Source organism: Elgaria multicarinata, chromosome 4 (genome assembly GCF_023053635.1).
Source record: "Elgaria multicarinata webbii isolate HBS135686 ecotype San Diego chromosome 4, rElgMul1.1.pri, whole genome shotgun sequence".
In the NCBI taxonomy this organism is placed as follows: domain Eukaryota; kingdom Metazoa; phylum Chordata; class Lepidosauria; order Squamata; family Anguidae; genus Elgaria; species Elgaria multicarinata.
Window position 1 is genome coordinate 41,308,877 of NC_086174.1, and position 12,347 is coordinate 41,321,223.

General features: G+C 39.5%; 1 protein-coding gene across 2 annotated transcripts in view; it reads right to left on the reverse strand.

Moving 5' to 3' along the window:
• The window catches only part of LOC134397467 (lysocardiolipin acyltransferase 1), a 125,756-nt gene that overhangs the window by 60,701 nt on the left and 52,708 nt on the right, over positions 1–12,347 (reverse strand). For both annotated transcript variants that reach the window (XM_063124150.1, XM_063124151.1), the window contains one exon: positions 2,946–3,092. In XM_063124150.1, the coding sequence (XP_062980220.1) occupies positions 2,946–3,092 (147 nt within the window). The remainder of the gene's footprint in view (positions 1–2,945; positions 3,093–12,347) is intronic.

Genomic DNA, 12,347 nt, shown 5'->3' on the forward strand with positions numbered 1-12,347 from the left:
ACATTGATTAAAATCAGTGTAGTGACTAAGCTTTAGAAGATTTTAGCATCACAGAGTACATCAGTGCAGCAAGGGATGAAGGAGATTATAAGAGTGTGCTTTTCTTTAGATTAATAATGCCACGAAATAATACTTGTTTTGCTTCCTTACATAAACATGTAAAATCTTTATTCTCCATGTCCAGTTGTTATCATGCGGGGGCAAACTGGCAGGGTTCAACCCCAGAGTTTGGGCCAAAGGTAGTCCCAAGGACTTCGTGAGTGGGGCCAGCAACAGAACCAAATCCAAAGTCTTTTGCCAAATGATGGCAAGTATTCTAGCTACAAGAAATTATCTGAGAGCAAACAGGTAGACATGCTGACCAGACAGAGATCCAGGAGGAAGGCATGGATAAAGAGACAAAAAATAAGAACAACTATGCAACCTTAGTCAGCAGCTTCCATTAGAAAAACGGCACAGGCATCTTGACACAAAGCCCACCTAGACTCCCCAGAAGGCTTCCTTAGTAGACCCAGCAGCCAACAATGCTGCAACTGCTCACCAAACAACAGGTGGGGCTATCTGCAGTTCCCTTAAAAAGTAAAGGCTGGCAGCACAAAAACCATTATATCCATTTTTTGTAATTTGGCAGATTTAAGCCCCTCCTGAGGTGCTATTATGCCTCGTTTAAAGCCATTTCCCCCACCCCTTATGATAGTCAATGAGAGGCATAAAGCCTTGAATTTCCGAATCTCAACTCGGGTATGGTACTGAGTCAAAGTGGATGATGTGCAAATGAGTCCAAGCAGCTTTATGAATCACCAAATTGGGGTCAGAGTCAAATCTCATGGTCAGTGCAGACCTCTGTTAAAAGCAACTAGGCCCTGCTCAGATAACCTGAAAAGCTAACAAGGCAAAGAAAATGTACAAAATAATTAAAAACTAGGAGAAGGAGAGTAATGAATTTACTGTAAACATTCCAGACTGAATTTACACTTCATAAAAAATATGGTGAAAAGTTGGATAAAGTGACATAAAATCACATCATTTCTGGAGAAGGTGCCCGACCAGAATATGATAATCCTTGTCATAAGAATGTATACTGTCCCTTCTATCTTATCTGCCTTACAGAAACAAATTTCAATTTTTTAAATTTAATTCCCAACATAAGTCCAGCTGTCGTACGCAAGAAGAAACATTTGAATTTGGTTAATTATTCATTGTATTCATGATGGAGCATGTAGAAGTAAAAGAGCCACTTGTTAACTTCCGTTGCACAGCATTACTTTGCCTGGCAACATGATCTAAGAATAATTGAACTTTGTGGCTCTCACACATAAGATAGAGGGGGGGGGGGAACGCCTTCAACTACCTAGCAACCTGGCCAGCAGAGTTCTGGCACCATTGCACATCTTGATTAATTCTGGGGCATCAGGGGCCCTGCTGGTTATATAAACTGTTCCTATTCTAGAATTGGACGTGCAGAGAGAAATATTGCAGGTGAAAAAATGAATCCTAAATTGCCATCTCAACCTTAGTACACGATTGCACTGATCTTTCATTTTCAATCCTTATTCTCTTTATTCACTCTGCTTTCATTATCATCACCAACCCAGTCAAGAAGCCACAGATTTGGTCTTACTTTGGATGCTTTCATCTCATTGCCTATATTCAATTTATCACTCGGTAATGTCACTTCTCCCACAATAAAGTGCCCCTTCCCTCAGCTAAAACTCTGGTAAGTTTCCATTGTTATATCCTTCTCTTCAGCCTTCCTTTGTCATTCTATCCAGAACCCTGATGCCAAATTAAAAATTGTTCAGAACGCGCAATACGCCTTCCAAAATCCCCACACTGGCTTCCCATCTTCTTCCATACTCGACACAAGCTCAATGACCTTAATTGTAAAAAAAAAAAAAAAAAGCACCTGCTTTTACTGCAGCTGTGTTCCCAATTTTCCATAGCACCAGTGGGAGCAGACTGCTGCAGTCTCTGACTTCAGATCCAGGAATGAGAATTATCCAATGGTCCCCCAAAATGCTGTCTGAGGGCCACAGGACTGAGCTCTTAGTTGTTTGCTCCTATTTAATATCTTGGATGTAATGTTGGTAGTGTTCAGATGGTGTGAATGTGACTCAAGTTCTTTACTACTTAACACACTGCATAAAATACATTCTGAAGTACACTTTTCAGCCACCATGCTTACATAAACCACCACAAAGGAGCAGCAACTAATTTGCAATTTGTTCCTCTTAATGTCACTCCACATGGGAGGCACTGGCAAATGTCAATCCAAGAATGGCCGGCTCATTTGGTGCAGAAAATTACTTTTAAAATTAAATGTACATTGTAGCCAATACATCTTTTTCATTTGATTTACAGATCCAAGATTGAGGGGAGACATGATAGCATTCTTCAAATACTTAAAAGGCTGTCACACAGAGGAGGGCCAGGATCTCTTCTAGATCCTCCCAGAGTGCAGGACATGGAATAATGGGCTCAAGTTACAGGAAGCCAGATTCTGGCTGGACATCAGGAAAAACTTCCTGCCTGTTAGAGAAGTACAACAATGGAACCAGTTACCTAGGGAAGTTATGGGGCTCTCCCACACTAGAGGCATTCAAGACGCATCTGTACAAACATGTGTCAGGGATGCTTTAAGGTGGATTCCTGCATTGAGCAGGGGGTTGGACTCGTTGGCCTTTTAGGCCCCTTCCAACTCTACTATTCAATGATTCTATGAAATGCACTTGTAAAAGTGGACAGAAATCTCATACACCATGTCTTTGAAAGATTATTTTTTTCAAAAAAGGTAAAATGCATTTCCTATAACAAAATGTATACTAAGCCTTGCTATACATGACAGACAGAACATGCTTTTTAAAACCGTACATTTTTTAAAATGACATATGACATTTTCTCCCACATTAAGGTAGTAGGTGAGGGACACAACTGATTTAAGATACCTGTGAGATCAGTTCCTTCAGGAAAGAAGAGAAGCTGCAGCGGTTCATGAATGTCGCAGAAGTAATCCAGCATATTTTCAAAATGATTTCTGTCTTCTTCCCATTTTCTCTGAATGAAAATGAAGGCAGCAACCTGCATGGCCCAACCTAGAACAAATTTAACGAAACTTTTAAACATGGAACATGAACTGTTTTTCTTGATGCTGTCTGTAACTTAGGTGCTCCAATTAACTTTCCCCCCTTTTTTGTATGAAAACGACTTATTTTTCATATAAAAAGGAAAAGGCTTTGCACAGAATATGGTTACACTGAAAAGAGTGTATGATCTAACACTAACAGTATGAGACACCCCTTTAAAGGGTTTGATGAAAAGCAGAAATTGTGTAATTTTTATTTATTTATTGTAATTTTAAACCAAATGTGTAGAGCAGCAGTAAGAACCTGGGTTGTGTCCGATATTAAAAGCATCAGCTAAAACATCAGATATTTAGAACCTTATAAGACTACAGAGGGGAAGTTTCCATTTAATTGGTTTTTAGCTTTTCGAACACACATTTTTGAAGCATCAGATCAATATCATAATTGAAACTCAAGTATCTTGACAGCTCATTTCAACTTGCAAATTCAATTGCTCACTGGTGTAAACTTTACACTGTAAAGCAATAGGCCTTGAAACGCACACCACTTCGTTTTTCCGATCGTTTTCAGGCACGTCACACGTGTTGCCAGATTCAATATATAGGGCAGAGTTGCTGCACTCTTGACAGCTGCTTGGAAGAGACTTTGAGCAATACCGCTTCCCCAGCTATTACCCTAGTTGTGGGAGAGAAGGCAAAACTACAAAAGGTCTCCCTTCTAGGTAGTCACTAAAGGATCCTCAAGCTGTATTTACTACTCTTTTCATTAAGTTATGCTGGAGAGGCATAACTTTGGCTCCACATTCCATAATTTAGAGAGTGAGCCTATGTCCTGAGAGACCATATGATTTCAGGAGGGGTACTTAAAGATCCAAACTCTCATCAGGATGAGATCCCTTGTTCTCCTGCCAAGTTCTGAGTGGGGTGGGATTGTCCTTGTCATACTCACTTTGGAAACACCTGGGAGAGCTTCAACGCCAGAGAAATTGTAAGGAGTGGATCCCTCACCCTTCCCCTCCACACTGCAGGGAAGGGTGGGAGCTCCAACCTCTCCCCTCCCCATAGACAATGAGAGAGGAGGGAGGCACAAGGCTCTTCCCTGTCACATTCGCTTTGCAAACAGTCGGAAAGCACAGGGATACACTGCCGAATTCTGAGGGCCTCAAGAGGCCCAGCATGACACCAGGGAGAGCCCTCTGCCCTTCTTTAGACTTCAGGGAAGGGTAAAGGCTCTCATGAGATTAATAGATGTACTCTAGCGAGTGCAATTGTAAATCTCAGTGCAAGAAGTTTGCACTGGCCCAGTAGAATGCCCACCCCCGCCCTTTTGAACAGCTTACCCTATTACAAATGGCTTTTTGAAAAGACTCTTCAGTTTCAGTGGCAGTTTGCAAATCAGGATGGTAATTTGAGGGGAAAGTAAGTTGGTAAGCCCTTTAAACCTACTGTACTAGCTCCGGGATTCTTTGGGTCAGGACCGATGTAAATCACACCACCATTAGGTAGAGAAAGTGAGTCACCACTTTGAAGTTGCATGTATACAAAACAGCATGTTTTGAAAAGTTAATTAATAGCTTGTGATATTTAATGTATCTCTCCGTACATTTACTTACTAGGCCAATCAATTCACAAAAGGTGGTTCTTAATCTTGAGATTTAGAGTCATCCAAAGCTATTTTCTTCATGTTCTATTTATCACATGCTTTGCAAGACAGCACGAGAAGCTATTTATTAGGTTCTTCAAAATTACAGGAGCACTACAATTAACTTATCAGATGAACTGAAGAACAACCCTAATGTTTACCTGTTTCCTGTAGTTAATAACAGATCAAAATAACCAAGAAAAGCACTTAATATACCATTTCCTTCTCAACACACAATCCATGATTCAACAACAACTCACAATTCAACGACAACCCATACTTTGGGTTGTGCAAACCAGGCAAAAGTTTCTGTATAGTTCACAGAATCTGTTTAAGCACCATATTTTCCCCTATGGTGCCAACAGGAGCTTCAGATTTGGAAGTTTAGAAAAATAAAAATCATATTTTTTTAAAAAAAGGAGCTTCAGATGCTGTTGGGTGAAGTATTTTTTTAATGGCAAAAGGTTAAAGCCATTATCTTGATGGCCCCAATCCAAATTGCTTCTCTTCTCTTTCTCATTATGTGCAAACCCTGCACTAGGCTTTAACTATGGGTTTAATGACAACCAACGATTCAACGACAACATATACTGAACCAGGTCACTGAAGTATCTTTAGTCTGCAAACTATGCCACCAATCCTGTAATGTGGTGGGAACCAACATGATGCCTGTGGACATCACTATGCTCACAGACACCTCCCCTGTGCCTGTGAAGTGCCCTACTGATACCTTTTGTTTTATTTAACTTTCAAATTGAAATTGTTTTTCTGTGTGTCTGGGACTTCTTCAAATTGAGGGGCTGTTCTCCAGCCACCTGCCATCTTTATTTCCCAAACACAATTAATTCCCCCTCTACCTGCAACTTCTTGCATCCCTCCCCAAATGTGCTCTGGGGGCTTGGGGGATGCTCCAGAGCAGATCTGGGGGGCACATAATAGGATTAGAGATGTAAAATTTCTTAAAATTTTGAAGCAATGGAAAAAATGTGTTTTTTTCTGCGGGGGGTTTGGAAAAAATGGATTTTTTGGGGAAATTGGAAAAAATGCAGTATTAGCACAGATTGAAAGTCACTTTGTAACTTTGGGAACGTAAATTTAATTATGTACAAGTTGGTTTGGCATAAAATTATCATATTTGGTGTATTAAAAGTACAGTATATTCAAGAAATTATTACCAATTGAATTTACTAAATTTTTTATTTTTTCTGGAGGAAACAAATGGAGCTACAAGCTCCTGAACTATAAGGAACCTCTTTCGTTTTGCCAACGTATGAGGAACAGGCAAAAAACAATTAAAAAACAACAACAACAGAAGGAGAAGAAACTATCAACATTAGTAACAAAGAAAATTATTTATGTCTCTGCTAGTCCTCCACAGTGCCAAGCTGACATAAGGCACCCATTCCTATAAAAATAACTGAGACAAGTGTGGGGGGGAACCAAGTTTCAATGAGTATGCATGAAATTTAATCAGACTCATTTTCTGAGCTATAACTATCACCATCAATTTCAGTCTCTGCTTCAATGGCAATGCCCCCTAGAGGCAGAAATGCATCTTGCTCTTTCATGTGAGAGTTGAAGTTTCAGTTTGCAACCTAGGACTTGCTTGTTCTCAATGCACAGCAATTGTAATAATCTGATACTGTACATAGGTTTTAGAAATCATTTGAAGAAGTAAATATATGAACATCTTGTCTTAAACATTTTATTCATCATGCTAACATAAAACATTCCATAATCCATTTTTTATTTATCCCCCCCCCCCCGCCATTTTTCGAAAAAAAAAAGGCTTTGGGGAAAAACGGGGGTGGTGGTGGTGGTCCAGGCCTTCACATCTCTAGTCCCTGTCTTTGCCACATATCCAGGAACTTGGGCAAGTTACTTGTCTTTTAGCCTCTCCAGTTTGCCTTTTTGATAAAGAGGTGTTTTATGATTGTTTACACCCACCACAGCAGCCATTTTGTGAATGGGCACCCCCCCATGGCAGCCATTTTGTGACAGTCTATGACACTTCTTCAAAATTCCAAATGCGCCTACAAGCCCCCAAAGGTTGGATAATCTGACTATGCAACTGATAAAGAGGACTGTAACCTAAAAAAGCTCATGTCATAAGAAACAGCTCTATGCACTTAATAGATGGGTTTTGCCCTCTCTTTTTTTTTTTTTTTTAAAGAGAGTGACGTAAATTTCACTGGATACAATTACAACACATATTTCCAAAATTAAAAATAAGTCTGTATTATGGCAAATGACTAACTAAAGTCAAGCTTTAATCCTCAACTATTTTAACTGTTTTACAGTTAGAGTACCATGCAATACTATGCAAAATCATATTCGTAACACATTTCAACGTAAAATGTAAGGGTATACCATATCTTCCAGTTTTGCTAGTGTACACAATCTAGAGTTTAGAATTTACGCATCCTTATAATGGAGACAAGCCAGGCGAAAAGATAAGGCTTGTTCCAACACAAAATCACATGTTGATCCTAGTTTCAGTCAGGTTTTTCTAAAGAAGCACAAACTACTATGTGAATTCTATGTATAGCTTGCTAAGGTGCTTTATACAAATAGTCTCAAAAATTATTATGAGTATTCTTATCCCGTATTACACACTGGGGCAGGGGAGACACTAAATCTGAGACAGTGGACGGCTCAAGGCCACCCAGATGGTAGCTCAACTATGATTTGAATTGGAAGCTTCCAACCAATCATGCTTTTAAGAGCTGAAAGTGGTTAGATAAGCATTAAGGAAGCTCCATTATTAATGTCTGAAGTGAACTGTAAAATAATGTTTCGGAAATGCCACTGTGGAATAGGTGTTCTGAGAAACAAGTTGCTTAAGAAATCCATTCTTCTGTAACCCTTTGGTAAATCCAAATCAGGCAATGCAAGTTACAGGCCCAGTTCAGATAAAAATAATGGGACCAAGCCTGCATGAGCCTTGGGCACTCCTTTTCTGTCTCACCTCCACACACACGGAGAAGACTGAAAGCTTCCACTTTTGCTTTAGAGCTAAACACAGCTCCCTGTGATACCCAAACATGAGGAGCTGTGGTTCATTTCAACTATGGTTTTTTAGCAACCCAGGATACCAAGCCACAATTTGATCCTAGTTTGTTTTAAGTAGTTAGGACAAACCACAGCTCCCTAAATACTGGTGCCACAGGGAACTGAGATTAGCTCTAAAGCAAGAGTGGAAGCTTTTTTGTGAACCGCCCAGGGAGCTTTGGCTATTGGGCGGTATAAAAATGCAATCAATCAATCAATCAATCAATTCTATCTCCTCTTCATGTGTGTGAAGGAAGAGTCCTATGAAAGCTTGTTCCCAGAATGCTAAATCAGCCTTTCCCAATCTTGGGACCCCAAATGTTGTTGGACTACAACTCCCTTAAATCATTCCTGATCATTGGTTGTTGGCTGGGAATGATGGGATTTGCAGTCAACATCTGGGACCCAAGGTTAGGAAGGCTACCTAAACCATGATTTAGGATTATATCTGAACTGGGCCCTAATCTTGCGGTATTTAGTCAGTTGGTATGTTACTTTGCATCTAAAATAACATGTATCTAACAGCTTTAAAGATGGAAGGCTGGGAATGTTGGCAGAATGGGTTTACGATCTTGGATAAATGGTATACGTAATATTTTTCTCCCTTAACTCCATATGAATAAAACTTTTCTGGGACTATTTAGTAGGTGGCTTGCTTGAATCTTCTGGCACACTTGCTTAGCAAGTACAATTATATAGAGCTTTTGTTTTTAGTGATTTTTTCTGTTTTAAACTGTGCAGATAACTTGGTTACTGGGTATTATATAAATAGTAATTAAATAAATAACATTTTGACACACTGAACTGGATTGTATTGATGTATGGGAAGCTGGATGAGTCCTCTTTGAAACAAAACGTTGATCTAGATTGTCATCCTATCTAGACTGAGACTTAAACATCAAATTAAAACAAAATTCCTTTACAGGATTACAAACAGTTACAGCTAACCAAGCTGCTTATTTATCTAAAAGTCATTTCATTCCCCCTTCTCAGCATAAATTTAGAGCAAGGTTAAAGTTCATACATAAAAAAAAATCTGGTATGCATCTTTCTGGTGTAAACAATTCTGCAAGAGTGATAACACTACAGAGAACACTTTCCAGCTTGTGCTCCCAAAGCTACCTCATAATATAAATAACTCTAAAGCAATTAAGTCTGACAGCTCTTGATGAAATTGCTGGAAGACATCACATGTCACTGTGGCGTAGACTCTCACTTAAAGAGCCCATTGCCTACAATCCACAAAGCAAACCAATGATCTATTTATGCAAAGTTTAGATTACAAGGGCCTGTGCTTGACAAAAAAACACCTTTGACCCATTGATTAAAATACTATCTGTTACGAAGTAGGAAGTGGCCTCCCTCTGGAGAGTCATGGACTTGACCCTTCTACGGCCTAGATATTATGTGTAACTTGGAAAAATAGTCCAAAGTCTAACTGTGCCTTTTTTTTTAATGTAGTAAAGTCATATCATGGTATCTTCGCTAGTCAGATATGTAAGGAAGTCCAGAAACCCAACTCAATATGCAAAAATATTCTGCTAAGAGGACTTGACCATATCAAAGGATCGCAATGGAAGTAGCCCTCAGGAAAGAACAAACCCTGGAAGGTCATGAGAAAATTCTCCTGTCACAGCCTTCCACCTTGAATAACTTCTTAAGTTGCATTTTTGAGATATAGGGCTAGCTCCAGACTCAGGCCTTAGCTAGACCTAAGGTTTATCCCGGGATCGTCCCGGGGTCATCCCTGCCTGCTCCCTGGATCCCCTGTGTGTCATTTATATAAACAGGGACGATCCCGGGATAAACCTTAGGTCTAGCTAAGGCCTTAGTCATACATAGAGCAGACACACTGAAATTAATGGGACTTAAGTTATATACGACTAACAGTCCCATTGATTTTAATAGGTCCACTCGAAGTATGACCATGTCTGGATCCAACCCATTAATTTATGCTTTTTCAGATTACTGACATGGTCTGATGTACAATGCAACAAGTGTATTAACTGCTGGGTTTCTATACAATGGGTTCATTTATATCTGGAAAAAACATTAATGCAGCAACCTGTACAGGAAATGGGTCAGATCTGAACAGCTCTACCTCACATGCTTCTAAAAGCAAAAGGAAATCCCTTTTCTATAAATCTTAATTAGGGTAACAAGCTCTGTTGGCCTTAGGATAAGGGTGCAAAGGGTCAATAACAGACTCCTTCCCTATTTCCAAACACACATTGAACACCATTCTTGTGCATGCAAGAATGACCTATTGACTGAAGCTGGAGAAGCACTGGGCAGCTGATGCTTTGGTATAACCCAACTTCATATGCCCTTGATCCCAGAATGCCCGGTGTTTAACTCTGTCCTCTTGGGGTGTCATCACCGAAGACATATCTCTCAAACACCTGCATTCTAAATTGTTGCAGCATCCTTCTTTCCATGCCCAAAGCTCTTCTCACCACCACTGTTTAGATCAAGAAGGACATAATCCTCTGAAAATGAGACTCGAAGTTTAGCAGATCTGTCTGAGGCTAGGCCTTTGCAAAACTGAAAGCGTTCATCTAGAATAATTCCAATGTGATGGTAGAGAGGGATTTCGAGTTGCATATAAAGGGGCTGCTCTCCATGAACCACAATAACGATAGGTGGTTTCTTAGAGAATACAAAGTCTTCCTTGCTGAGTTTTGCTTATTACTGGTAGGAGCCACCATGGGTTATTCCAGTTTTAAGACTTGAAACAATAGAGAGAAAAGACAAATACTCTCCAATATAGTTTCTTTATTCTTATTATACCAACTGATTGAGTGGTAAGTGAACTGTATCACACATCCCTTAAGTTAATTGGTGAAAAAGCAAAGACGATCTAATAATACAGACATGATTGGACTATTTCTGCTATTGCATTTCCCCCCCAAAAATAGGAAGCTTGAATGAGCACATACTGAATAGAATGGATCTGAAATTTTATTTCAGTGTGTACAAAGAATCCTGAATCTTAGAAAGTATTCTTAAAACTATCTCAGAAGAATGTTGCTTCTGATAACATCAGTTGAGCAATCAAAGCAAACGTAGATTAGCAAGTGGTTGTGCATTTTCTGAAGCCCATATTTTGATAACTGAACAGTAATCTCTTAGAAAGATGCAACAGAATATTGAATGTAATACATTCTGTGAAATACTGAAGCAAGGTTGTGCTTGAGTAAAAACTGAGGCAACAAACAAGGAATGGATCCTGTAGGAAAACACTGGGTCTATACTATCCAATCTGTGCTAACAGGACTGTATATCGGATATTTTCTAGTATGGAATATGCTAGACAATATGGGGCACATCAAAAGGAAAACAGTCCTTGAATAAATCAGTGTGAGTATAATAACATTAACTTCCACCTCAGACAATAATAATATGCCTGAATATCCAATGGCTACATCACATTGGGACTTGTTACACAGTGTAGTGCCACGAGTTAAATACGCGTGCAGTTGGAAAGAACCTTTACAGTTGCGAATCGAAGTAAAACTTTCATTAATTATGACAAGAACAGAATGCACACATATGAATTGAAAAAGCCTTAACAATTATAACCAAAGGAAACACAGAAGGCTTTCATAAATTATGACTCTGCAATTGTAGACAGTGAGGGCCCCACCCCTTATTTGTAGCATAAAAACTGAGGCAGGCAAAATAAAAGCATTTTCTTCCCATGGTTTTAAGACTTCCAGAGATTTTGTATCTCTGTTTGTTTGTATTTTTTTTAAGCCTTAACAGTTTCAAACCCATACTAGAAAATTTTAACGAATATTTTCCTACAAAACATTTTGTTCAATTAAACATATTGATTCAAGGCTAAAAAGTCAGTTTAGGTGCACACAACGCAAATAGTTCTGGATGCCTCAAGGTATTTTGGGCTTCTGTTCTTGAATAGCTGTCCCATGTATTACATGACAAACGACTTTTGATACTGACAGGATTTTCATAAGCAGTTTGGGATATGGCATAGGAGGAGTCTGCTTTTCAATAGGAAAAAAAAAGCCAAAGCAGGCCTACCGAAGCACTCTGGATGTACCCAACATGCTTTCTTTGAACAGCAGGTTCCTTGTCCGTGACATATCACACAAAGGGTTTTTCAAATGCCCTCACTTTCAAAAGCAGTGTGCCATGAGGGGCTGCTGTTCAAGTAACACAAACCCAAGCCACTTTTGGGATTGCTGAACTAATTGTGTGCTTCTTTGGACCACAGCTTATATCATGGGGGCAACTTTTGGGTGGTGTCCAGGGGCCATTTTCACCCCCTGCCACGGTGACAGTAAAAACCTTCGCAATTTTTCAATGAGTTTTGGCGGAAAACTGCTACAGGAGGCTAATCAGGCCAAGCTGCCACTGGAAATTTTAGTGGCATAGCAGCAGGGAGCCCTGAACTACGTGTTACCAACCCCTGATTTTATGGTGAAGGAGTAAGACAACAGCCATCTTCAAAATTAACATTAATACAGGAGAAAAGCTCTGTTGGATTAGACCAAACACCTATCTAGCCCACCTATCTCCCACTTCAACATGCCACTGAATATAAGGTGC